General features: G+C 43.3%; 1 protein-coding gene across 2 annotated transcripts; it reads left to right on the top strand.

The window, feature by feature from the left end:
- Positions 1-34: 34 nt before the first annotated feature.
- PLAA (phospholipase A2 activating protein) lies at positions 35-27,628 on the top strand. Of its 2 annotated transcripts, XM_035097471.2 has the most exons (14): positions 38-269; positions 4,788-4,981; positions 5,920-6,020; positions 6,131-6,251; positions 9,194-9,361; positions 10,773-10,908; positions 12,304-12,473; positions 17,041-17,198; positions 17,327-17,546; positions 17,901-17,972; positions 19,081-19,152; positions 20,558-20,659; positions 22,820-22,984; positions 25,505-27,628. In XM_035097471.2, exons 1-14 carry the CDS (start codon positions 121-123, stop codon positions 26,068-26,070), a joined length of 2,394 nt encoding a protein of 797 aa, XP_034953362.2. In that variant the 5' UTR covers positions 38-120; the 3' UTR covers positions 26,071-27,628. The 2 variants fall into 2 exon arrangements, with proteins under 2 accessions (XP_034953363.2, XP_034953362.2); XM_035097472.2 differs by lacking the exons at positions 22,820-22,984; positions 25,505-27,628 and adding an exon at positions 21,079-22,813 and having other exon boundaries at positions 35-269.
- The last annotated feature ends 277 nt before the right edge of the window (positions 27,629-27,905 follow it).

The following is a 27,905-nucleotide window of genomic DNA, read 5'->3' as shown; positions in this document are numbered from 1 at the left end:
CGCGGTGCCTTCTGGGCGTCGCGCCCCTTCCGGCGCCCTGCGGGGTGACGGCACTTCCGGCGGAGGAGGCGGGCGCCGGTGCTGCTGCTGCTGTGTCAGGGGGCTCGAGGGCTGTTCGCGATGGCCGCCGCGGGGGGCACCTACCGGCTTCGCTGCTCCTTGGTGGGCCACGAGCTGGACGTGCGGGGCCTCAGCTGCTGTCCCTTCCCCGCCGGCTCATTCGTCTCCGTGTCCCGGGACCGGACGGCGCGGCTCTGGGCGCCCGACAGGTCAGTCTTGAAGGGAAGGAAGGAGCCCTGAGGGGCCTTTTGCCCTGCCTTTGCCCTCCCTTCGCCGTTTCGATATCCTCTGAAATGAAGATGCCTCGGTTGCTGGCTCCGTTTGGAGCATGGCGGGGTGGGGGTGGGTTAGAATCGTAGAGTTGTAAGGGGACCCCGAGGGTCATCTAGCCCAACCCCTCCGCAAGGTAGGAATCTGGGCTAAAGTATCCACGACAGGTGGCCATGCAACCTCTGCTTTAAATCCTCCAAGGAATCGTAGAGTTGGAAAGGGCACCTGAGGGTAATCTAAGTCCAACCCTCTGCTAGGCAGGAACCTATAATAATAATAATATATTATTATTATTATTATTTATTTATACCCCGCTCATCTAGCTGGGCTTCCCCAGCCAGTCTGGGCGTCTTCCAACAAAAGATTAAAAATACATTAAAGCATCAGTTATTAAAAACTTTCCTAAACAGGGCTGCCTTCAGAGGCTAAGTATCCATGACAGGTGGCCATCCAACCTCTGCTTAAAAACCTCCAAGGAATTGTAGAGTTGGAAGGGACCACCAGGGTCATCTAGTCCAACCTCCCCACAAAGCAGGAATCTCAGCTACAGCATCCATGACAGGTGGCCATCCAGTCTCTGCTTAAAAACTTCCCAAGGAAGAAGAGTCCACAACTTCCCATGAGAAATGGTTCCGCTGTCAAACAGCTTTTGCTGTCAGAAAGTTCTTCCTGATATTTAGTCAGGAATCTCCTTCCTTGTAACTTGAGGCCACAGGTTTGAGTCCTGCCCTTCAGAGCAGGAGAAAACAAGCATGCTCCCTCCTCTACGTGACAGCCCTTGAGATATTTGAAGATGGCTATCCTGTCTCCTCTCAGTCTCCTCTTTTCCAGGCTAAGCATACCCAGTTCCTTCAAGCGCTCCTCATAAGGCTAGGTTTCCAGCCCCTTGATCATCTTGGTTGCACTCCTCTGCACACATCCTTCTTAAATCGTGCTGCCCATAAATAGACACAGTATTCCAGGTGTGGCTTGAGCAAGGCATAATAGAGTGGTACTATGACTTCTGTTGATGCAGCCTAGAATAGAATTATCTTTTTTTGCTGCTGCATCACACTGTTGACTGGTGTGGTGGGTTGACCATTTGATTTCAGTGGGATTAGGACTGCCTAGTTATCTGAGTTGTGAATCGTGCCGCATGTTTACAAGTTACTGCTTAGATTAGGAAAGCCGCGAGCTTGCAACTTGAAACGTCTAAATGGTTTTCTAAAGTGATGGTCTCTTTTCACGCAGGGTTCGTGATGGTCTCTTATCCAGGTTGCTGTGTAGGTCTGCACATGCAGTGCTAGAAACTCAGATATATAAGCTAGGGGCTAAATGGCTCCTTAAACCAAGGTTGCAGTCACCAAAACGGAATGTCTAGTTGCCATTTTGGGGCAAGACTGCTCTAAAGTCTTATTTTTCAAATGTGATTGATTCTCAGTTAAACATCTGGCTAGTTCAGAGGACAACCTTGCGCTAGGTTAAGATCCAGGGAGAGTCCACATATATACTGGCTTATTCCTACCTCTCTTTCTTAATGGTGACACAGACCATTTATTACGCAAGAATATTCTTCACAACTGTGAGCAGGGCAGTGGGGTGGGGTAAGTGAAGACAAGCGACAACAATGAGCTATAGCATTGTTAACCGTCCCTGCTCAGGCTGTACAGAAAAAGCATTTTGGTTCCTGAAATTCGTTCTGATTGTGCCGATAAAATAGAATGGATGGAATTCTACAGGGTGTGGTATTAGTTACCTCTCCAGATGGTGGATATGTCAGGTGCCGGCTAAGGCATCTTCACTTGGTCGCAAGTGGCCAATAGTCAGGTGATCGCAAGTTACCTGCCGTGCCACAGACTAGTCTCCCTTCAAGCACATATCCACGTTGTCATAGGTTAGTTGCCTAGATAAATGAAATAGAAAAATAGGCTCTTCCATATTGCAAGCACTTTGCCTGGTAACTTGGAAGGAAATATTTACGAGTACAGTCGTCAAACATCTGTTGTCGAATGTAATCCGTTCCGGAAGCCCACTCGGCTTCTGAAATGTTTGACAACTGAGGCGCGGCTTCAGATTGGTTGCAGGAGCTTCCTGCACTCAAGCAAAAGCCATGTCGGACGTTCGGCTTCCAAAAAACCTTTGGAAACCAGAGCATTTACTTTTGGGCTTTAGGTGTCCGGGAGCCGAAACGTTCCGAAATGGAGGTGTTTGGGAGGCAAGGTTTGACTGCAGTTGTTGTGAACCCTGAGCTAAAAAAATAAGTTTGTGAAAAACATCTTTGAGCTTAGGTCACTTTGAGCGCATTGTTGATTTGCATCTTTAGTGTAGGCTTAATGTGCAGGTGTATATCTATGTGTTTATCATGGTGTGCGCATAATGCACATGTATGCATATAATTTATTATCTGTCCTTGTGCCAAGAGTTATGGGGCCACAGTTTGACTGACAAGATCAGGTTCTTCTGGTCATGGAACATTCTAGTGCTGGGGTCTGGATGTGACAGGAAAAGTATTGTGCACTCAGTAGCAGCAGGACGAAACACATGAACAGCTTGAGAAGTACCTTGGAGTTACAAGTGGGAGCATAAGGAGGAGCAAATGCAGACTTCAGCAAGCAACAGTGTTTTGAGGACTACAATCCCTAAACTTTTTAAAAAATATTATAATACAGGACGGCCCTCACTGAATTTAAAACAGCTACTGAAAGAAATTCCCAATACCAATACAATACCAATGGCTGTTCATCTGAACAAACCCAGTACCTTTGCTTACCAAAGAAAGTCAAGACTTGGTGTGGCTGTCATTAGGGTAAATTATTATAAACCAGGGGTGGCCAGCTCCCAAGAGACTGCAATCTATTCACAGAGTTAAAGACTGGCAGTGATCTACCCCCTTTTTTGGGGTAGCTGGTCAAGGTTGTTGTGCTTTTTTGGGGAAGGAGGAGAGCCCTGTTTTTAAGGGATTCAGGTTAAAGTTGTTGAGCAAACCTTACTCTATGTAGCTCCATAACTGTTAAGGCCATTCTTAGACTTTTCTGTAAGGAAACGGTTCTTTCTGACATATGTACGCCAAACTATGTTCTTCGAGGCCATAAAATCATGAGCGAACTCCCTAAAATGTCAAGACCAGTTTACAAATCGAGATAGATGAAGTTTGAGCCTATGTATAAAGTACCACTCATTGTTTTAATCTTGAAAGGGATTTATGAAGATATTATATATACTATTAAAATGGTGGATTTGCATTAGTGGAGTTACTTAGGCTAGCACAATTGGTTTTACCAATTCCTCCTTCCAAATGCAACCCTTGTCTATGCCATATGCTATACCATTCTCATGCTCTCAGGAGCAGCTAATGGATACGAAGAATTGGCAAAAATCAGGTGCAAGCAGAAGTGGCTCTTCTAGGTCAAAGTCACCACTGGATACAACCCTGAGAATGCACAGAATTGCAACACCATTTTATTTTAAAGATCCCTGTGGCCTTCAGTAAAATAAAACAAAGACAACTAATCTTCCAGAGAAGTGATGCTTATAGTCAAAACTAGTTTAGTCTTTTAGACTAAATAAAGACATTCTGAAGAATTTAATCATGGGTGCATGTTATCAAGCTAGATTGCTTGCCATGTTTTAGAGGAGACCTTGAATTGAAGTGGCACTGAGGTTGTGCATAAAAACAAATGTTTTGAAACAGGAATAACTGCAGTTATTCCCTGATGGCATGTAGTTGTTGGACATACCAACAATGCATGGCCAAGTCCTAATCACAATGGCTTATATGGATGTAATGCTAAAACACTGTTTTGCGTTATGTGAGTGAGTTTCCTGTGCATGATTTCCCTCCCCCTTTCTCTGGAACAGCAGGCATGAAGATTGGAAGATTCCTCTTGTTCATTGTTCTGTGTGAATGTGGTTGACCTTAACTAGAGTTTGTCTCAACAAGCCAGAATTATTAACTGTGATTTGAAGTTGGCAGGTTCAAAAGAATAATAATAATAACAACAACAACAACAACAACAACAACAACAACAACAACAATAATAATAATGTCATACCTCATGTTGCGTTAGGAACGAATCGTGTCTGCAACCAGAGGTACCACTGTAATAATAATATAACAACAACAACAAAACAACAAGAAAATTTAGTTAATACAGTTAAAAGCTAACTATCTGTATGAGTTCATACATAACAAACCACAGTTAGTCAAAATGGGAATAAAAGCTTCCAACCTCTGCCTTCTGGCTGTGCCAGAGGGGGAGAGATGCATGGGGTGTTGGGAGCGCACGAATCCAATGCGATCAATGATAAATCTAATTGGCTATAGTGGTGCAAATCGGGAGCTCACCCTGTGAAATTTGCACTATGCCTAGAGCGTACATTGGCATTTAGATACCAGACAGATTTTACCTGGCTTTTTAAATGGGTAGGATTCCTTTAATACTGGAACATAAAAACTTTGGTTTCTTTTTTGTCCCCAGTCCCAACAGAGGATTTACGGAAGTGCACTGCATGAGTGGCCATTCAAATTTCGTTTCTTGTGTGTGTGTCATCCCTCCAAGCGAGCTTTATCCACGTGGATTAATTGCCACCGGCGGTAATGACAACAACATTTGCATTTTCGCTTTGGACAACTCTGCACCATTGTATGTCCTTAAGGGTCATAAAAACACAGGTAAGAGTACACAGATTTTTAAATATTATTTTCAACATACCGCTTTTGGAATCTTAACGACTCAAAGTCACTTGGTTTTATGTTTTCTAAGAAATAACTTGCTTTCTAAAGTTTTATCATGAGTAGATGTTAGCATTATTTTCTGAAACATTGTGACCTTTAGAAATGTTACATTTATTATTATTATTACTATTACAATTTTTGGTCGCAGGGCAGGTTACAATAATTAAAATATAATATTAATTGTAAAAGGAAATATTGCGCAATATTAAAAACAGTTTTAAAAGCCTTGAAATTGTAGAAATAAGGCGAGTCCTAGAAATATACCTCTCAGGTGTCAAAAGCCAGGGCAAAGAGGTGTGTCTTTAGGACTCAAACCAATCTTAGCACCTTAGAGGTTCTCTAGGGAAATGGGCCTGGAGGTAGGAGATATGGCTTGGAAGTTGGTTTAATGAAGGAATAAGAGAGACTGATGATAGTGTCACCAGGTCAGAAAAATATGTTCCACAATCTGTTAAAAGCTGAGAAGACAGAACCTTACTTGTGTAGCTATTTTTCAGTCAAAAGTGCTGCTTCTCTTTTCCAGTTGTTTGTGGTATCTTCTCATCACCTCATGTATTTCCAAGGATGAAAATTAGGTTAGTGAAATTTGCTACGGCATATTGTCTGAAAATAGACCAAAATCTTAGAACACCTTTTCTCACTCAGCTACACACAACCCGTTTTAGGCGTGACTGGTATGTGCACAGTCACACACATGCACAAACTGCTGAACTTGGAAGTAACTCGGAAATGTCATAAAAGACGTCACTAAAAGGGAGGAACAGGGCGATTCAGTTTCACACAAGCGCACAATGTCCCGGAACGCAACGCTCACGCAAATCGGGGAGTAGATTAAATGTGAATTTTGGCGATGTTTATTTAATCTTCTGTTCTAGTTTGCAGCCTCTCATCTGGGAAGTTTGGCACCCTGCTTAGTGGCTCGTGGGATACAACAGCCAAAGTCTGGTTGAATGACAAATGCATGATGACACTACAGGTACAGAAACTCTGCTGATGACAAGAGTTCATTATCAGCAGATCATGATTATTTGAACTTCAGAAAATGTAGATTGTCTCCATCAGCATTCATGTTGTTCACCTTTATAGGGCCACACTGCAGCAGTATGGGCTGTGAAGATATTACCTGAACAAGGATTAATGTTGACTGGTTCGGCTGACAAAACTATTAAGCTGTGGAAGGCAGGTCGATGCGAGAGAACTTTTACTGGTAGGAACTTGGCTAAGACAGCTTTTGTGTATATATGCAACTTGGCAATATGCCTCCATACCCAGAGAACTGAGAGATATGAGTTTTATTCTAGGATTTGGGGTTTTTTTTAAAATTTTTATTGAGGGTTTTCTTGGTTTACAAAGGTAATACAGTGTCTCATAATTATTCCATTGTTACACATCAATCTTGCTTGTTGAGACATTAGGAAGAAGAGGGGGGGGAAGAGGGGGGCGGGATGGGTGGGTGGGTGGGGTGGGGTGTCTATGTTTCTGTTTTCCTTGATATATGTAGGGTTCAGTGTCAGCGCTGTTTATGCGGGTTCTCTGTTGTTCACTTGTGTTCCTTCGTTGGTGAGAGAGGTCGGGGGTTGGCGTAGGGTGTGATTATTCATTTGTGGATGGCTGTGGTGGTCTTTGGTTTCTTGTGTGAGTGGGGGTGGGTGGGTACTTTTGATTAGTTTAACCATATTGATTTGTATGCTGACGGTGGGTTTTTGTCATTGTCTTGTTGGGCTGTGTAAGTGATGAAAGGGAACCATATTGGGGTGAAGGTGTCTTCTTCTTTCTGTCCCCGTGTCATTTTCAGCTTACTGGTTAGTTTTTCTACCCTGTTTCTCATATTTTAAGACATACCCATAAAATAAGCCATAGCAGGATTTTTAAGCATTCAAGGAATATAAGCCATACCCCGAAAATAAGACATAGTGATAGGCACAGCAGCAATACCGGCCATGGCAGGAGGAGGAGGAGGAAAAATATAAGACATCCCCTGAAAATAAGCCATAGTGTGTGTGTTTTTGAGGAAAAAATAAATATAAGACATGTCTTATAATATGAGAAACACGGTAGTAGGGCTGTTTCCCATACTGCTTGATACCATTGGTCCATGCTTACTTCTGACAGGTCTTTCCAGTGTCTAGTTATGATGTTTCTGGTTGCTGACAGTAGGTGGGTTATGAGTTCTTTGTGTTCTGCGTGGGCGTTGTTGTCTTGGAAGATGTTTAATAAGACCAGTTATGGGGTGATTTCTAGCACTTGCTTTGTTATCTTACAAATTTCTCGTATGGTTATTGTCCAGAATGATTGGATTTTGGGGCATTCCCACCACATGTGGAGGTATGTTCCTGTGGAGGTGCACCCTCTCCAGCATTTTGATGATGTTCCTGGATGTATTAGTGCTAGTAGGATTTGGGTTTTGAGGGTTCTTCTTCCCCAGCCCATTTGTAGAAATTAGTGTGGTTCTTTATCTTGAAAGCTTAGAGCAGGCATCCCCAAACTTCGGCCCTCCAGATGTTTTGGACTACAATTCCCATCATCCCTGACCACTGGTCCTGTTAGCTAGGGATCATGGGAGTTGTAGGCCAAAACATCTGGAGGGCCGCAGTTTGGGGATGCCTGGCTTAGAGGAAGAAAAAATGGCAAGTTCACCAACTTTATGTAAAAAAGGCTAGTAAATCAAAGACAATTAAATGGTGAGCCTTCCTAGTGGTGGCCTCACACTTGTGGAATTCTTTTGCTTCTGAAATTGCCCAGGCCTTGTCACTTGCAATCTTTAAAAGTGTATGGAATACCCCCCCCTTTTTTTTTGTATGTGGCTCTTCTGGTTTACTGTAAATCTGTGGTTACAAAGTAGGGTCTCAGTGTTGGGAGACCTTGTGGGTTTTATTTTATGGCCGATTTTTGCTATTGGCATAATAGCTATCTGAATATGGCATTTGGGGTTTGCGGATAGAACTTTTAGATATACCTGTCAAGGCGTTCCAAAGCATTCATGAACTATGGAGGTTTGTCCCATGTATGAGTTTTCACTGCCTCTTCACCATGAAAAGGTCTGGAAATGGGGGCTGCTACCTCTCGTTATGTAGATCACTTGGGCCAAGCCAGGAGCTATTCAGAGCACTGGTACTTTTGTTGAAGAAGGAAATGAAACTTAATGCGTGGCCAAAGAACAGAAACTTAGACTGGGGTAAAGAAATGAAACTTAGCAGAGCCAACTGTCAACACTTAGCTGGAGCCGTTTTTGGAACTGAACACTTAGCTCAGGTCAAAGTACAAAGCTAACACACTGAGCAAGTCCATTTTGGGAGGGAGGAGGGTGCTTTTTGCTCACAAGCAGAAAGCTGTTAATAGTAATTTTTCTTTGGAGGTGCCATTTGTCAGGCACAGCAGTGACGATTTCCTGAAACAGTGAAGTGACAGAGCCAGTGGCTTCTGAGTTTTTGCAAGGAAAGTGCACCCCGAAAAGGAAGGGGAATATAAAGTTTGCCTCTCCTTTAACAATGTACCTAACGTTCCCTTCAGTAGCTCAATACTTGTGTTCAAGCTCTCTCTGTGTGTAGTCCCACTGACATGTAAACAGATCAGTGAAAAAGTGGATGATTAACCTCTGAAAAATCTTTGACCGCCCTAACGTGTAACAAATTTAGGAAAGCAATTTATTAAAATGCCTTTGATGAAAGGACAGTCCTGTGCTGTAAGCAGTGTCACTAAAGATTTCTTTTCATGTTCTTACGCTTTGAACCGGGTACAGTGTCTTTTAGTTTTTTGCATAATGCTCATGTTGAACCACCAGTCTAATGTTTCCCAGCAGCCTGTGCTTGGACAGAAGCTGAGCCATCTTGTTATGTGCCAGCCATAGCTTCCTGTCTTCGAGAGGGAACTCGGAAGTAGTGGTCATGAGTCTGAGGCTACAATTACACAAATGATACGTACACAAAGGGTCTATATTTGAGACGATCTCACTGACTAGGGGGAAGCAAGACCCTGTTGCTGACCACATGGCTTTCTACTAGTAATTTTAAAGTGAGATCTACTTTTTAGTACACCACATGAGAACATGGTTTTATAAAGCATTTCATAGCTAGAGAATATCACCTTTCAATAAGATGTGGAAAGGTTCTCAGTGAGACTTACGTTTTATCTATATTTCCTTTCATAAAGGACATGAAGACTGTGTAAGGGGCTTAGCCATTTTAAGCGAGACGGAGTTTCTTTCTTGTGCAAACGACGCCAGCATTCGAAAGTGGCAGGTATCGGGAGAGTGTCTTGAGGTTTACTATGGCCACACCAATTATATATACTGCATATCGGTCTTCCCACAAAGTAAAGGTAAGAAACTGACCTCAAGACATACTTTTTTTTTTATAAAAAAAGACATGCTATAAAAAGGATTGTGCCTTCTAATTAAAAGTAGATTTAGAACCTAGTAAGTTATAATTCTTTGGCACTAGAGTAATGGTTTTCAAACTCTATCCATAGGAGAATCCACATTAATTTATCTGCTGCAGTACCCCTGTTTTGGCTTGCAATCTAATGTTTTGGCCTGCAATCTAGGGTTTACTCAGTATATGTGCAGAGCTGACCAGGCTTGCTTAGTTCTTGTAAAACCTGGCAGCTAAGGAATCCTAGGATGATAACAACAACAACAACAACAACAACAACAACAACAACAACAACAACAACAACAACAACAACAACAACATATTTATACCCCACCCATCTGGCTGGATTTCCCCAGCCACTCTGGGCGGCTTCCAACAGAAATATTAGAATACACTAATTTCTTAAAGATTAAAAGCTTCCCTAAACAGGGCTGCCTTCAGATGTCCTCTAAAAGTCTGGTAGTTATTTTTCTTTTTGACATCTGGTGGGAGGGCGTTCCACAGGGCGGGTGCCACTACCGAGAAGGCCCTCTGCCTGGTTCCCTGTAACTTGGCTTCTCGCAGCGAGGGAACCACCAGAAGGCTCTCGGTGCTGGACCTCAGTGTCTGGGCAGAGCGATGGAGGTGGAGACGCTCCAAGGAACCCCAGATTTCCCTAAACGTAGTTTGAAAATTCCTGCAATGGACGGCTGAAGAGGATGTCAAAGGATGTCAGTGCTATACACAAACACAAATAACAGATTTCTTCAGCTTTTTTGCAACCTGATAAACTACAAGGATAACCCTCTGTTTTAGCTAAGCATGGAGTGGTTTGATTGGCAAGTAGCTTTGACTACTTGTTTTTTCCTACCCCTATTTCAAACTGATGGATTTGATGCCAAGGTGCTCTTAAGATGAGAGAGGTCTTTTTGAGGCACAAGTGCTGCTGCTAGGGGAAGGGGTTTGCACAAGCAATCACATCTGGCTGTGAACTGAAATGCTTTCAGTTGCACAGGCAAGTTTTGAAATGCAAGCCATTGGCTTGCAACGGAAGAGCAAAAACTAGTGGCACAGCAATAAAACGGCTAGCACGGTAGCAAAGCTAAGCAGGGTTTGGTAAGGTTTCAAATTGGATGGGTCACAGCATGTTGAGATTCCTGCATTGCAGGGGGTTGGACTACATGACCCTTGGGGTCCCTTCCAACTTATGATTATAAAAGCCAAAAGCCACAATAGAACTAGTTTATAACATATATTGCCATGTTTGTATAAGGTGTATTAAATGTGTACGATCATAATTTGAGTCACGGATGTAGAGAAAGCTAACTTTACATTTGCATCTTTCTCAATTTAATGAATGGCACGTTGCATTATTTTAGATTTTGTTACTACTAGCGAAGACCGATCGCTCAGGATCTGGAGAAAGGGGGAATGCACACAGACAATCAGACTTCCAGCTCAGTCCATCTGGTGTTGTTGTGTGTTGGACAACGGAGACCTTGTCGTTGGAGCAAGGTATTCAGATTTCGGCTTCCTATCATCTGTTCATCAAGATAAATAGGCACAAGGCAAGCCAATTAGATATGTTTGTGCCATGAGAAGAAATGATTTGGCCTCATGCTCACACACTTCGTTGCTCTTCTCTGGAGTGGAGCCAGAGAGGAAATGGAAGATTCTACTTCCATTTTTAGATTAGCCACAGTTCAGTGTGTCTGAATTCTAAACTGTGGCTAAACTCTATGATTATTTGAAACCACACAGTTTCCTATGCTAAGGGTTCAAAGCTGACTTCTTTCAGCAAAGTTAACATTGAACCCAGTTTGTAAGGGTTTGTTTATCATAACAAGTTAGCATGAAAAATGGAAGCAAAAGCTTCTGAACTCCTCCTAGAGGAGTGCAGTAGAGGCATAAGGAGGGGAATGTGTGATCCCGATATATATTCTTGTAATGCTAAACTATGATATAGCATTGCATTCAAAGGAGATTGTTGAACAAAGCAGAGTTTTAAAGACACATGTGTAGTTCCATCATACATTTTGGGAATTGGCAGATGTTTGACCATAGTTCACCAGTGGATCCCTGGCCAATTTCCGGTAGACGGTACAGAGCAGTTGTTGTTAAATCCTTATTGATTATTATTTTTTAGTAACACATGCAAACAAAACAAACAGGAATATTGTGCACCAACCCAAAGAAAGCACATACTCGAAAACTACCCACAAAGTAGAAAAACATAGGTTGCTTTCCTTCCTCAGCCCCAGCCCAGTTATTCCTACCACTTCCAGGTGTTGCAACAAGCAGCTCTGACTCAGGACCCCGCCCTCGTTTCCATTTTTGGGATAGGTAGCGCATGACAAATTGTGTGGTCAAGGAGAGTGGATAGCTATTGAACATCTCAGCTCAAAACTGAACCTTGCATATTGGAAAGCAGAATGATCACCAAGACATGGGTAGGCAAACTAAGACTCCGGGGTCAGATCCGGCCCAATCGCCTTCTAAATCTTCCCCGTGGACCGTGCAGCGTGTTTTAACATGAGTAGAATGTGTGCTTTTATTTAAAATCATTTATGCCTTAACCTTGAGTAGAGTTTGGCTGTGCATTCTTGTTTTGTACCTGATCAGTGACTGAAATGAACACTAGGTTTAAAAAAAATGCAGACTTCACAAGTTTGAAGTAGGTCCGCAACTTGCTGCATTTCACCAGATTATTCTAAAATTAATTACCTAGCTTCCTGGGGAAGATCGGTTTGAAGGTGAGGCATAAATTTTATGATATAAAACCTGGTCAGCAATCTGAATTTCTTTCTTAGAGAGGGCTGGGGGTGGGGACAGCAGTAAGAAAGGAAATAGGATGTGCGGGGGCAGGGGAACGATTTCCTGGATAATGAATTATTATTTTTCCTCTTTCAGTGATGGCATTATTAGAGTGTTCACTGAATCTTTGGAGCGCACAGCAAATCTGGAGGAGATTCAGGCTTTTGAAAACGAACTTTCTCAAGCAAAAATTGATCCTAAAACTGGTGATTTAGGGGACATCAGTGTTGATGAGCTTCCTGGGAGAGAGCATTTGGACGAACCAGGTAGAATTTTAAATTTACGGTATCCTGCAAACATACATCCCTCCTCATCTATTCTGTCCTGGTAAATGAAAGGTTTAGGACAGGAGTGCCCTCCCAAAAAGGTTTTTTTTGTGATGCCAAGACTCTACAAACTGTCCATCTTTTTAAGTTAAGGTTTTTCTTTTAACTGACAGCTCCCTCAAACTGTATTCTTATTCCTATTCTTATTATACTCTGCTCCCAAATATTTTTAAGGTTTTTTGTGGTCTCCCAAGGCCTCCCAGGTGTGTCATCTTTCTATTTTTTTTGTAAAACAAACAAACAAACAAACCCTGTCTTACCCATTGGTCCCCTTTTGGATAGCATCTTCAGAAATGTAGTTCTTGGCATCTTCACTTCTACACTTCAGCCCCCAGGGAGTTGGCTGGGGGTTGTTGTGGTCCTCTGCCCCCTAAATGAATTGCCACCCTTTCATTTAGGGATTGCAGTCATACATTGGAAGTCGAACGGCTTAGTTACCTGAACATTTTGGCTCCCGAACGCTGCAAACTTCTGGTTTGCAAACTATTTTTGGAAGCCGTAGGGCTGATGGGGCTTCTGCTGCTTCCGATTGGCTGCTGGAACTATTGTAAGCCACTTTGACGAGGATTTCTTCAAAAAGCACAACGAAAATTCCTTAAATAAAAAAAGTTAAATATTGTACAATGTTACCCACCTCTAAGGTGTTTCTGTCTACTCAGAACAAAGCCCTCAACAACCTAAGGCCCATGGGCCAGGGGCGTACCCAGGATCAAAACTAGGGGGGGGCAAGGGGTGGGCCCAAGGCACAGGAGGGGAGGTGCCACAAAGTGGGGACGTGGGTGGGGCTACAGAGCCCAGGTGAAACTGACTCCAGTCTAATAACACCAAAAGGGGGGAAATCCAGGGAAATAATAAGGAGGATCAGAGAAAGGTCAGGACAAGCAGCTATAAAAAGGGACATTCTCAATGAGCCTGCTGAGGACCAGCTGTGGTTACGCAAGAGCAAGGACAAGGCATATCCCATACTACGCACATGGGCACTCATATTATAAATGAACAGCATCCTTTGCCAGCCTGGCACCTTCCACGTGCTTTGGACCACAACTGCGCTGCCAGAGGCAGATGGGAGTTGTAGTCCAAAGCACACGGAGGGGAATCAGCTTAGCAAAGCCTGCTGTACAGAAATAAATTAAAGTTTGCCTGCTTTTGCCTTATCCCATCTTTTTGCCTTATCCCATTCTGGGCTGCATCAATAGGAGTATAGCATCTAGATCAAGGGAAGTAATAGTACCACTGTATTCTGCCCTGGTCAGACCTCACCTGGAGTACTGTGATTCTATGATTATATGAAAAGTATTGAGGGAATGGAGGAGGGGGGGCAAACTGCAAGTTTTAATATTGTTCCATGCCACCCCAATATCCACAACAGTGAGATTCCAGGGGCCCAGGCACTTACCCAGGGTTCATATTTCCACAGTGGAGATAGTGGTGTCTTTATGATGTATTGCTTATTTACACATATTTATAAGCTGAGCCTACAATACAGGCGCTACATAATTATACTTTGTCCATAATAATTTTCACACAACCATCTTAAGAAATCAATCTATGCCTAGGTAAGTCTGTATAGGATAGCAGCCTGAAGCACAGAAACTATCTACAGCCGCTCCTTTCACTTGAACCCCTCACAGAAATCCTGTAGAGATGGCCTGAAAGGGACCCCAGGGTCATCTAGTCCAACCCCCCCCCCCGGTAATGCAGGAATCCTGCCCACAGCAAGACCGACCCCTTTCATACGTCCGGATTCCTGTAAGCCTAGCAAGCTGAATACACCAAGGTCCGGACTCTTCTGCCCTGCGAAATGCAACCCAATCGTCTCAATGGTGGACAATGTCAGCAAAACAAATAGGCAAGTTTGAAGACATGGCAAACAGTGGCAAAGTTCGTTATGAGAGGGAGATGGAAAGTTATATTCCTCCTAAAGGAGAGAAGAAGTAAAAGGACTCCAATTCCCCCAAAAGTCCACCACCTGCTTTCTTCCTGTTTTGTTCTGAGCATTGCCCAAAGATAAAAAGTGACTGTTAGGGCAAAATTCTGGGTGCGAGAATGCTCAGCCACCCAGCTCATCAGGCAAGGGCCTGTGGTCGTTGCAGAGTATAAAAGGAAGGAGTCCAGCCACGATCCGGAGCAAACAGCAAGGTTTATTACTGCGCAGCAGGTTCAATGCCAGACTGAACACCATGAACAGGGCTGCAAGAACTTTTAAAAGTTCCCACCACCATCCCATAATGTACATCGAAAGCATCATACATACATCACTTGTGACAGGGTAAAACGTCAGAAAAGGGGAAGGGGCAAGGGGCATTAGCATACAGGTAAACAGGAGGTAAACAGGATTAACATACGGTAACAATGCACGATGTCCCAGGACATTGTTAAGCAAGTACCAGTAAGTATCTGGGAGGGGATCCTTGAGTACCTGGCGGGGGGGGGGGGACAATGGGTCCAGGTGTGAGTATTGCCTCTGGCTTCGGAGGGTTGGGAATGGCAGGAGATGGTACCTGAATGCATTATGGATATGCAGAGGAGCACCACCCTGGCTACCTGAACTCTTGCTTAAAGGATTATGGCTGTTCCCTGCATCCCTGAGAGCCCTTGGCCAGAGTCGCAAAAGGGGGTTTCATTTAGAAATACAGATACACGGTATTCATTCATAAAGAAATATGGTTACATAGAGTCTCAGGCAACAGAGAAAGGGTAGGAAAGGGAGCCTTTATTACACAGGGCTTGATCTTGAGGGGGTTCGTGTTGGTGCGATACTAGAGTGGTGTTGTAGGATCAAATGGGGTCCCCTTGAGGGCATTTGTGCCAATCTTGATTCCCAAATGAAGCCTCGTTTGGGTGCCCCCCCCCTATAAAATTCCCTAACAGTGACCACCCAGGTTTTTCTATTGGTGAGACAGCAAAGAAACTAAAAACCGTAATACATAACAACATAAAAAATATCTGTTGTCAATGCCAACATACCATCGCTTCCAATGAAGCTACATGCAGACTCTTTATAGCAGGGGTGGCCAACTTCCAAGAGTTAAAAACTGGCAGTGATTGATCTACCCCCTTTTGGGGGTTCAGGTTGAGGTTGTTGAGCTTTTTTTTAGGAAGGAAAGCCATCCATGTTTTAGGGGGTTCAGGTCAAAGTTTAGCTTTATTTAGGAAGGAAAGCCCTGTTTTGGGGGCTTCAGGGCAAAGATGTAGAGCTTTTTTTAGGGGAGCCAAAGTTGCTGAGCTTCTTTGGGGGGAGCCAGTGATCTACCACAGACGTCCAGTGATCTATTAGTAGATCATGATCTACCTGTTGGACATGCCTGCTTTATAGCAATAAAGGGGTGCTGGCCCTTTAAGGCTGAAAGAGAAAACTTAGACATCCATGCCCACCCTTTCTAACACACATCTTTTAAGATCACATCACACAGTGGCTGCCCAAACAGCTTGGATGATAAAAGACACAAAGGAGGGAGGACAATTGGGAAAGATATAACACCATTGCATTCCCATGCCTTCCAAGCCTCCTTATGCAAAACCACCCAGTTAAAACGGAACTCCTTTCACACCTCATTATCGCTGGAGGTTTCATTAAACTGATAAAGATCCCCCCTCCCCAAGGACAAGAGTAAAAGCTGTGGTGCCCTGAAACAAGGAAACAAATTGTATCTTAAATACTGGCACAGGAGCTTTGGAAGGCTCGCCCTGTCCAGCTTCCTCTCTTTGCGCGCGCGCGCGCGCGAGAGAGAGAGAGAGAGAGAGAGAGAGAGAGAGGGACTTCAATCCTTCAGCAGCCAGCTTCAAGTTCTCTCTCTCTCTCTCTCTCTCTCTCTCTCTCTCCCCCCTCCCTCCCACCGCGATCCCTGGGAGGAACATCAGAGTGAGTGTGGTGTTTTACGTACAGTGTTTTAATCCACACCCCAGCTCTTCCAATTCTGGTTCTCCATTCCCCCCTCCTTGTTTGCTCCAGTAAGAGCAGCAGCAGAATGAGCTGAATGAGCGAAGGCTGTGGGGAGGCAGCCCGGGCGAGCTCCAGCAGGAGGGTGTTGCGCTCTCTCCCCTCCACTCCCTCGCTGCGTCCTTTTGCTTCTAGAGAGGGGCAGCTGCCATCTGGCTTCTAGAGTAGGGCAGCTGCCCTAACTTGCCCCATGGTGGGTACGCCCTTGCCATGGGCCACAAGCGGCCCATGGGGGGGGTGTTTAACTGGCCCATGGACCCCCGCTGCCCGCTCGGTTGGTTCCCATGCGCCGCGCTAAACCGGCGCAGGGCAGAGCAGGGACCACTTTCCATGATGCTGGCCGGCTTCCCATTAGCTGCAGGAAGCTCCTGCAACCAATCGGAAGCTGCACATGCCTCCTCCACGCCGGAAGGAGCGCCAGAAATAGTGTTTGCGCACACACACTCCGGCCCACCGCGGCGTCAACGGAATCGTGAACCAGCCCAAGCCACAGAAACTTTGCTGATCCCTGACCTAAAACCATTTTCTCCAGGCACGCAGCTTATTTTCTCCTCTCTGTGTTTTAAGGTACAAGAGATGGACAAACGAGACTTATTAAAAGTAATGGAAAAGTTGAAGCTTATCAGTGGAGCACTGGTGAAGGGAGGTGGATGAAGATTGGGGATGTGGTCGGTTCATCGGGAGCCACACAGCAGACATCTGGAAAGGTTTTATTTGAAGGAAGGGTAAGTAATTTTTCATCCCTAATGTTTAGTAATTAAACCCTGGCAGCCCAACCTATTGTTGTCTGTGTGCACTGGAATGGTATATATAAGAATAAATCACTCTCACTGTTTTCTTTTCCTTAAAAAAGGAATACGACTATGTTTTTACTATTGATGTGAATGAAGGCGGGCCATCTCACAAGCTGCCCTACAACATCAGTGATGATCCCTGGCTGACGGCGTACAACTTCTTGCAGAAGAATGACCTAAATCCAATGTTCCTGGACCAGGTGGCCAAATTCATAATAGATAACACCAAAGGGCAAACGCTGGGACCCGCGAATTCAGATTTTTCAGATCCTTTCACAGGTAACAAAGAGCTAAATTTGCTACCTCGCTGCTTGTTAAATATGTGGCTGAATAGCGTGCCAGAGTTCTTTTGCCCCTGGCCATGCTGCGGAATACTGAGGATGCATTTTGTGTTTTTATATTGTCATTTTATCTTGCAAATTGCCCTGAGACCTGCGGGCGGTATATACGGTAAATGTAATAAATGATAATAATAATTTGCCTTTCTGTTTGCAGCGGATGGCGTGTTCTTAAAAGTATGGGCACTTCATTAAGGAGCGAAGTTAATGGGGTGTCTCCCCCCCCCAAATATTTTAATAATAGAGTGCATTGGATCACAACTGCATTCTCTTTCTTCGGTTTATCTTTTCATAGGCGGTGGCCGCTATCTTCCAGGTTCTTCCTCGGAGTCCAGGGAAGGGCTCCCAGGTGCAGATCCGTTTACAGGTACTGTGCCAAAGATGGCAGAGTTTTTTTCTTCTTCTGGGGGCATAGATGTCAAGTTTGGGTTTACAGTTGGTGTGGGGGAAATGGAGCTGGTTGGAATTCCAGATGGATGAGACGGGGAGCAAAGCTGTGATGTTGGCTCAGAATCGTTTTATTTTTTTTAAGAAAAATATGCCATAGAATTGTGCCATAGAGTTGGAAGCGTAATCTAGTCTTTGCCCAGGGGAGCCCTAGAACGTTCACCCTTGTTACACAGAAAAAGCACCGCATTTCTAGAAGCAAAGGCGCGACATTTAAATGCAACTTTGGACCAGAAACTTGTTGTAGCCTGGCTTTTTTTTTGCAAAACCTTTTTTTACAGGTGTGTCCTGAATGAATGATCATTTGGTACTGATTGATTCAGATGAGTATGGGTGTTGTAGAGCAGTTTCGCAAAACTTTGCATCTCGGGGGGGGGGGGATGATCGCGCTTAGCAAGGCGCTTGGCAGGTAAATCAAGGGCTTTGGTTTCGATGGCGACCATACATCTGGGCGCTAAGGCAACTCTGGTGGATGAGTCATAGCATCCTCTAGGAGCCAGCTGCTTAACAGTCTTGAAGACTGAGTTTGAGGTTCAGAATAGAAGTTGAGACACGTAATGATTGCCAAAGTGTTAATCAGGCTTCCTCAAACTCTGCCCTCCAGATGTTTTGAGACTACAGTTCCCATCATCCCTGACTACTGGTCCTGCTAGCTAGGGATCATGGGAGTTGTAGGCCAAAAACATCTGGAGGGCCGAGTTTGAGGAAGCCTGAGTAGGATGATCATGATTCCTGCAAAACTCAATCCTGGGCTCTCTCACACAGGAAACTTAAGGCTACAATCCCATGCACTTTCTCTAGGAAAACAATATACACACACATTTGAAATAATAGAAGTAAAAACCACGTAGAACCCATTGGTGCTGAGCAAAATGTTGGGATCTAAGTATGGGACCTACAAAAATGGAGAAAAATGCAGTGCGGGCTTGCTGTTGCTGTTTTTATTATTATTATTATTTAAACCCAAACACTTCATCCTGTGAACGTTTAAGCAATGTGAATGCAATTTTGTTCCTGTTTTTCTCTAGGTACAGGCCGCTACGTCCCAGGTTCAGCATCTGCCCCTGCAGCTCCTGCAAGTGGAACTGATCCATTTACAGGTAAGGAAATTGTTCCGTCTCACAGTTTTGAAAACTTGTGCCAAAGCTCCGTGCTGGTCATTTGCATCTTGCCCCCCCCCATACCCATCTTGTTGGCACTTCACTCTAGCTAAGCTGCCTTTGTGTTGCTTCTAACTAGAGAAACCAAGCACAGCGTTATAATAGCTGACCACACTTTCTCTCCACTTACTCATGCTTGTGGATAAGTTGGTTGCAGTTTAGCCTGCAGAAATGCAGATAAAGGGAAAGTTGGGGTGGAAGGCAAGGAAAGGAGAGATTGGGTGAGCAGCCTAGAGGTTTGTATTTGGGGCAGCGGTGAGTGAAGTATCAGTTGTTTGGGATAAAACAGGAGAGGCCAAATGGAGGAGGAGGAAAACCATGGCTACCACTCTAAGCTCCTCGGAGGAAGGGTGAGATAAAAGCATAGTAAGTAAATTAAGACTCCAGGGAAATTTCTCTATCAAATCTGTTTTAAGCTGTTCATTTTATTCATGTGCACATTTTCTTGGTTTACTGAGCCCAAGAGAGCTTTCAAAAATTTCACAGGTGACCAATGCTAAAAGCTTCCCTCCTCGAAACTTATCAGTTGTTGTATCGCTAAGACTCCCAGAGTTTTTCACCTGCCTGCCCTTTTGCCTTGAAAAGCTCCTTCCCTTCCTGTTTGCCATGAAGCAGCAACAATCTTAGAAGAGAAGCTATTGAAAAAGGCAAGAACGCCTAGATAAACTCAACTCTCTTTCCTCCCCAAACCACATATGACACGTATCTCATACCGACCGAATGCAAACTGTGAAAAAGACTTGTGTGAATTGAAGTGGAGACACACTATGTGTCCTTGCCTTTATTTGTCTGTTACACAAGAAAATCTTTAATAAATAAAGATCTTTAATAAAAACTTTTTTTAAAAAAAACAAAAGATTCTCCATCCCTGTTCTCAGAAGGATGTGAAATGTGGCTAGCTGGCTTTTAGAGTAGCGCATGGATAAACACAAATGGAGTTAATAAAATTAATGATACTGGGCTCCCTTTGAACTAAACTTTGGAGGCCACTTTAGTCTCTGAAATGTGTTAGCTAATTAAAAAGCTGAAACGCTCAGGATATGAAGTGCTGTTTATGTAACCATTTTTTCTGTAGGAGTTAATTCGTTAGATTTTATCCCACTCTTTCTCCCAGGAGTGCAGAGAGGTGTTTGAGTAGCCTTAGATTAAATTACTTGGTCAAGGCCACACAGTCAACAAAGCATTATTTTTATTTTAAAAATGTAGACATGGAGTAATTTAAATTACGGTTTAGCAATCTTTCAAATAGCTACATAATGTGTGGCAATTAAGCTAATGTTTTCCCCCTGCTATAGGGTGCAAAGCTACACTGTTAAGTTTCTAACAATTTATTTCTCCCTTCTAGGGACGGGTGCCTACAAATTAACTATACCTAAAGCTGAAAATATTTATTTTCCAAAGAAGGAAGCTGTTGCTTTTGATCAGGCCAACCCTACACAAATAATGGGTGAGTGTATTTATACGGCTTATTAAATGATGATTGGGGTGAGCAATTATCCTTCAAATATGTCAGTCCTGTAAAACGCTTTATTTTACTCCCCTGAAATGTATTTTCAGCCTAGTTTTATGTCTGAGAAATAAAACACAGGAAGGTTGGATTACACAAAAGATGTGTGTTTTTAATATAATAAAGCAGCCACTTGCTTCTTGTGAATTAGAAAAATTGCAGGTCAGTCTCTTTCCAGAATTGCTTATCTCCCCCTGTTGAGAAGAAGTGAATATTTTGATACGCCGTAAAGACTGGAGCAATTGCTAAATATATCAAATGTACTTGCCGTTTTGCCCCTGTGGTTTTCAGTTGACCGCAGTCCTCCCTGGATAGCTGGGAGCATTAAACGCACTGCCTACTTTCCCCTTTCTATGCAGCTGGAATAGATGACAAGGGGTGCAAGCAATGAGCAGCAACATAATCAGTGGATCTGCTTTTGTGGCAAATGGACTTTTGTGCAAAGCTGTACAGTACAAACCTTTTTTTGTTCTTAAGGCATTAAAAAGGAAGGTTAGTTTCAAGCTTATTGATTTGTATTACGTGATTCGTGTTTTGGAAGGATATTGGAATAGACTCCTGAAATCATCTGAGATGCTAGTGTAACCCAAGCCTGCGGCTGACACCAAACTCATGCAGCAATCTGCCATGGGTTCTGCAGGCTCTCTTCTCCACTGTGTGCTTCAGATAATGCGAAGTGTGCAATTTTACATGTCATCCTCAATTTGTGCCATTCAAGGGCATAGCGGGGGGAGGGGGGCAGCCCCAGGCACACCATTTTAAGGGGATGAGAGCCAGGCGCCCCCATGCAGGGATACCCGTCCTGCCTGCCTGCTCGCCGCCGGGGGCCTCTGGGCCCCAGAGCCCAGCCTGGCTGCCACGACCCCTTACTGAATGGCTGCCTGGGCAGTGGGGGGGAGGCGGGGATTTCTCCACCAAGGGCCGTTTTGTCTGGCTGGGCTCCCCCTTGTGCGCAGCCCTGCTGGCGTGGTAAGTTCTATTCACCCTCCGCACCCCACCCGGCACATGGGGCACCCAGATGTCAGCTGGCGCCACAACACTGCTGGTGCCTATCAACTTGTACAACTGCCCCCCCCCCAATATTGCATGTTCTTTCAGGCATGTAGGGAAGGAGTACTTACTTGTTCCTCTGCCACGTAAGTTGGGTCACTGTTCTGGAACCCCCAAACTGGAACCTAATTTAATGTTTACTTATTATTTTTTTAAGGCAAGCAGTACTGTCTTTGGCACCAGTCACTTAGTGAGCCTATCACCTTTCACGATTTTCAGAGTTCATAAGACTTTCAAAATTAAGAGCAGGTCGGGAGCGCCCATAGGAAGCATCCATAGGGCAGAGACTTAAAAGTCTCAAGAAGGAGGTACACACGAAGTAGCCTTATACCAACTCAGGCTGACTGTCTATGCCAGCAATGTCTGCTCTGCCGAGCAGCAGCTCTCCTGGGCGTCTTGTGCAAATATCTTCATTGTGGAGGGTCTGAAAATGAGAACTTTGACATGCTGCTCATGTGCTCTCTCTCATTTGGGCTATAGTTTTGTTTTCAGAAGCTCAAAGCAATTATAAATGCTCTTGAATTTGTTGTAAACATCTGGTTCTCATCTTCCACACCAAACTTCAATAGGTTTACTTGGGAGTACTTTACACTAAATTTAGTGGTGCTTTCTTCCTGGTAAGTACACCTTGGGACTGCAGCCTCTGTCCCATGCTTTCAGGGTTTAAATCTTAAATTGTTTTGGACTTCAGATCATATGCTGAAATCAAGCTGTTTCAAACATTCCCTTTCATTCTACGACGCTTTCCAAATTCTCACTTAAACGTCTAACATTTGTGTGGTGAAAGGAACATAAAACAATTGTGAAGCAATGCCATGGAAATAACTCCTGTACAAGTCCTGGAGAGCACACTGTTTATGCATCACGCAAATCAGGTTTTGGAGCACATTTGAGATGAAGCAAAACTGTTTTATCACTGGGGATTTACCCACTAGGAATCTAGGTTGACAGGCACTGAATCGATAATTCATTTTTGAATTCATTTTCGTAAAACATAGCGTGAAGAGGTTCAAATAGAGCATTTCAAAGTATCTCCCATTTGTCTCACAGGCAAACTGAAAGAACTTAACAGAAGTGCCCCGGCTGAACAGCAGTTAACCGAAGATGATTTAGGTCTTCTGGAGAAGATGCTCTCTATAACATGCAACACCTCCTCTGAAGCACCCACAGCACAACAGCTGCAAACTTTGTGGAAGGCAATTAACTGGCCAAATGGTATGAAATCCTTGTTGGGGACATCTTCTAGTAGGTCCAGCAAATTAGATGGCTGGGTAGCAGTTCAAAAAGTTCACCTTATTTCACATCTCTTTAGATAACACCAGTTTTTATACCACAAACAATTTTTTTTCTTTGAATTGGTGATTGTCATATAATAGTGGCTGATAGGAGTGCTGTTCCATTGCCCATGGGGTAATGTTGATTAAAGTTCTAAAGTTTAATCTTTAAGACTATCCTATTTACTGCACCTGCAAACCAGCTTATTTTAATAGCAATGACACTTGTAATTCAGTTGTCTGAGTTACATAAATATGCTAAGGATTCCATTACTTTCCTGAAATAGAGAGATGTAATTTAGGCTAGATCAGTTCCCAAACTGCTGAGTTCATAAAATTGTCATCAGCCCAAACCCAAATTCTTAGGAATATAAATGAAAAAGTTTTAGAAATAATATGTAATGATTTATTAATTTTGATTCTCGGCAATGGCAATTGATAATTTTTTTTAAAGGAAGTAAAACAAGTGAAAATAATGACAAACTTTTTAAAAAATTTCTCTAATGAGATGGATGGGCCAAATGGGCTTTTAACAAGCATGTGAATTTTGGGCTGTAGGTTTTGTGAGTCTTGAGTCACCATGTACTTCGTTGTTTAGCCTGCTTCTCTGTTTGTACAGCAGCACAGTCTGAGAACCCCATTGTATTGTGGAATCGTCTTTTTAAAAATACACTAAAATGGCCTCTTACACATATTTAACTTCTGCGATTTCAACCTTGCATGGTTGAAGACAAAAGCTGGTTGAAATTGCGCAAGTTAAATGCAGGCAAGGCAGAGAGCTTTAAAACTTTTTGTGCCTGGTCCACTTGGCATTTCCTGAGCAGCAAGAGCTTTTAATCTCTCTGTTTCAAGGTTTTGTGTATAGCTGATTTTCATGTACAGTGATACCTTGGTCTAAGTTACAGGTAGGTAGCCGTGTTGGTCTGAGTCGAAGCAAAATAAAAAAATTCCTTTAGTAGCACCTTAAAGACCAACTAAGTTTATATTTTGGTATGAGCTTTCGTGTGCATGCACACTTCTTCAGATACACTAGAAACAGAAGTGTCAGACCCTATATATATACAGAGGGTGGTGGGGGTGGGTGGGAATGGGAGATGGGCTGATGGGAGTGGTAAACCTGTAGATGGGTGTTAATGGCTGCTGATGGCTGCAATTAGTCCTGGGCTGAGGTGCTAAAGAAAGCTTGATCATGCATAATGAGATAAGAATCCGATATCTCTATTCATCCCAGCTGTTTTATTACAGAGAAATTTCAGGAACAGACTGGAAAGGGAAGTTGCTGAATTGGAAATCATTACCAAGCTTAAAACCATGGAAGCACCTGGGATGAATAGAGATATCGGATTCTTATCTCATTATGCATGATCAAGCTTTCTTTAGCACCTCAGCCCAGGACTAATTGCAGCCATCAGCAGCCATTAACACCCATCTACAGGTTTACCACTCCCATCAGCCCATCTCCCATTCCCACCCACCCCCACCACCCTCTGTATATATATAGGGTCTGACACTTCTGTTTCTAGTGTATCTGAAGAAGTGTGCATGCACACGAAAGCTCATACCAAAATATAAACTTAGTTGGTCTTTAAGGTGCTACTAAAGGAATTTTTTTATTTTACCTTGGTCTAAGAACAGCTTAGTTTGTGAACAACTTGGATTAAGAAGTAGGTGTTTTGGTTTGTGAACTTTGCCTTGGAAGCAGGACATGTTCCATTTCCTGTTGAGTGTGTTCCATTTGTAAATTGAGTCCCCCGATGCCATGGGAAAGCACGCCTTACACTTCAGTTTATGAATGGACTTCCAGAACGGATTAAGTTTGTAAACCAAGGTACCACTGTACTGTATAGGCAAAACTCTCAGAACTGAACCTCCATGTTAGATGCTGTTGTCCTGCACAGAAGTTCCTCATTGAGCAAGGGAGGTGCACTCCCTACATTCTTAATGCCCTTTATTTCAGAGTTCATAAATATTATTTTTAATATACATTAATAATAATAATAATAATAATAATAATAATAATAATAATAATAATATGCCACCTATCTGACTGGGTTACCCTAGCCACTCTGGGCAGCTTCCAACATTAAACATTAAGAACTTCCCTATATAGGGCTGCTTTCAGATGTCTTCTAAAAGTCGGAGAGTTGTTTATTTCCTTGGCATCTGACAGGAGGGCGTTCCACAGGGAACCACTTGGGCACCACTACCGAGAAGGCCCTCTGCCTGGTTCTCTGTAACCTCACTTGTCGCAGAGAGGGAACCGCCAGAAGGCCCTCGGAGGTGGACCTCAGAGTCCAGGCGTTTCCACCCCAGGTCTTTATTCACCCCCTGCCCAGTCCCTTAGACCCCCAGTCCCTTAGACCCCCCTGGGCTAGACGAAGCTTTGCTTTCAACAGACCTGTTGAAAACTCTGCAACATTTCAAAGTATAACAAGGTCGCTTGTTTTCCCTGTGTTCCTAGACATTGTCTTTCCAGCGCTCGATATTCTTCGGTTATCCATCCGGCATCCCAGCGTGAACGAAAGCTTCTGCAGCGAGAAGGATGGCCTACAGTTCAGCAGCCACCTGATCCAATTCCTGAACCCCGGAGGAAAGCAAGCCAACCAGATGCTGGCCCTTAGAATTTTGTGCAACTGTTTTATCCACCCAGTTGGCCAGAAGCTCATGATGTCACAGGGGGACTTGATAATGTCACAGGCAATAGAGCTGAAAATAAGCAGCAATAAGAACATTCACATTGCATTAGCCACCCTGGCTCTGAACTACGCTGTCTGTTTACATAAAATTAATAACATTGAGGGGAAAGCTCAGTGCTTATCAGTGATCAGCACAGTCATGGAAATTGTGCAAGACCTCGAAGCTATCTTTAGACTACTTGTGGCCCTTGGGACATTGATCAGTGGTGATTCAGATGCTGTACAGTTAGCTAAGTCTCTGGGGGTTGATTCTCAAATTAAGAAATATTCCTCTGTATCGGAACCGGCTAAGGTAAACGAATGCTGTAGGTTGGTCCTTAACCTGCTCTAACCGTTTTGTTTTTTTTAAAAGCACTTGAGAGTCTGTGGCTATGCTGAAGATAAACTTTTTCATATTTTACAACAATGGAGAGAAGAAATACTGTGGGTTAACTATCTGGACATTAAGTGAAAAAAACCTAAATAAAATCTTTTTTTGCACTGATACAGAATTTGTTATCCTTCAAAGCTGCAATGCATCAGAGTTTGCTTGTGTAGTCGGCCTGCAAGTAGCTTTTGAGTGTTCGGAATTAAATGCCAACAGAAATCAACAAAGCAATCTTGATTGGCCGAGACAGTTTTAAGAACGGGCTATCTCAGCTTTGTTTTTCATGTAATGTTTTAAAAGAAAGTACATCTGTGTACAACCACAGCATTTTAAGTTATAGTACCTACACTCATTGTTCCAGCTTTTAGATTGTGAGGCACCGCTGCCTAACATGGTCCTGATTTCTTGTGGAACAGAATAATGCAAAAGTTTTTAATTTTCACAGGTGTTTTTTTTAACCACTTTATCTGATAATATGTAGTATGCCAGGAAACATGTACTCTGAGTTGTCTGGTGTGTGGTGTGAGCTTTTTTGACCCTCTGTAAAATGTTCCTTTGGAATATATATGGGGTTTTATCTTTTTTTGGGATTCAGCGATAACCTTCCAGTGCTGAAAGAAGTGCAATGTTATCTGCAGCCAGCCAGAGTGCAATAATAACACTGCCGAGTTTAAGCTGTCTCATTCATATTGATGAGATGTTCATTCTAAAGTCTAATCCCTTATACCTAAATGTCACCATTATTTCTTAGTTCCTTATCAGACGCATGCAGATCATGCGCTTATCCTTTTTTTTTGTCCTTGTTCAGTTAGAAATACAGCTGCAATACTAAATATGCAAATAAGTATTTTGAGATCAGAACGTACTGTTTTATTTCGGGAAATTCAAACAAGCTAGTTAAATGTTATTCTGGGGAATCCCCCCCCCCCTGCTGAGAGCAACGCCTCCCTCGATAACCAAAGTGGGGAGTCTGCTGATGTTGTCAAACTCCCTCTATCACTTTCTCCTTTGATGCGTTTCCAGCTTGGCTAAACATGTAAGGATAAGCTTTGGTCTGGACAAATGACACTTTGTTTCACCAAATAATGTCACCCGTTTCTGACCGTATTCAAACACTGCTGCTAAAGTGTGCTCAACCAAGTGGACAACACATTTTTTAAAAAATAAATAAAACGTGTCTGGAACTGAAATAGCTCAGATAAAAATAAACATGCACTTTGAGCTGTGTAAAGAATGTCTTTGAAAAGTAAAAACCTGTACCCTGTAGACAGGTGAAGAAGACAAGTGGGAGGGTGGGGTTTGAAGGATATATTTTCAATGTGTGAAAAATTCATTGGCAAAATGCCATATAGGCTGAGACATTGCAGATAACTTTCGAGAATGGCCAGAGAACATAAGTATAGCTTTGCTCTTCTCACAGGACCCACCAGAAACCTGCAAGCAGTACATGAGCCCCACACAAGGCCGGATTTAGGTTGGATGAGGCCCTAATCTACTGAAGGTAATGGGGCGCTTTAAATAATAATAATAATAATAATAATAATAATAATAATAATAATATATTCTTATTTATACCCCGCCCATCTGGCTGGGTTTCCCCAGCCACTCTGGGCAGCTCCCAATCGAATATTAAAAACGTAAAAAAAAATATCCTTCAGTAGCACCTTAAAAAATCCTTCAGTAGCATGCACACGAAAGCTCATATCAAAATAAAAACTTAGTTGGTCTTTAAGGTGCTACTGAAGGATTTTTTTTTATTTTTGCTTCGACTCAGACCAACACGGCTACCTACCTGTAAT

This window comes from Zootoca vivipara, chromosome 16 (assembly GCF_963506605.1).
Source record: "Zootoca vivipara chromosome 16, rZooViv1.1, whole genome shotgun sequence".
Lineage (NCBI taxonomy): Eukaryota > Metazoa > Chordata > Lepidosauria > Squamata > Lacertidae > Zootoca > Zootoca vivipara.
The sequence above is the reverse complement of the archived record's forward strand: the minus strand, read 5'-3'. Positions and strand labels throughout refer to the sequence as shown.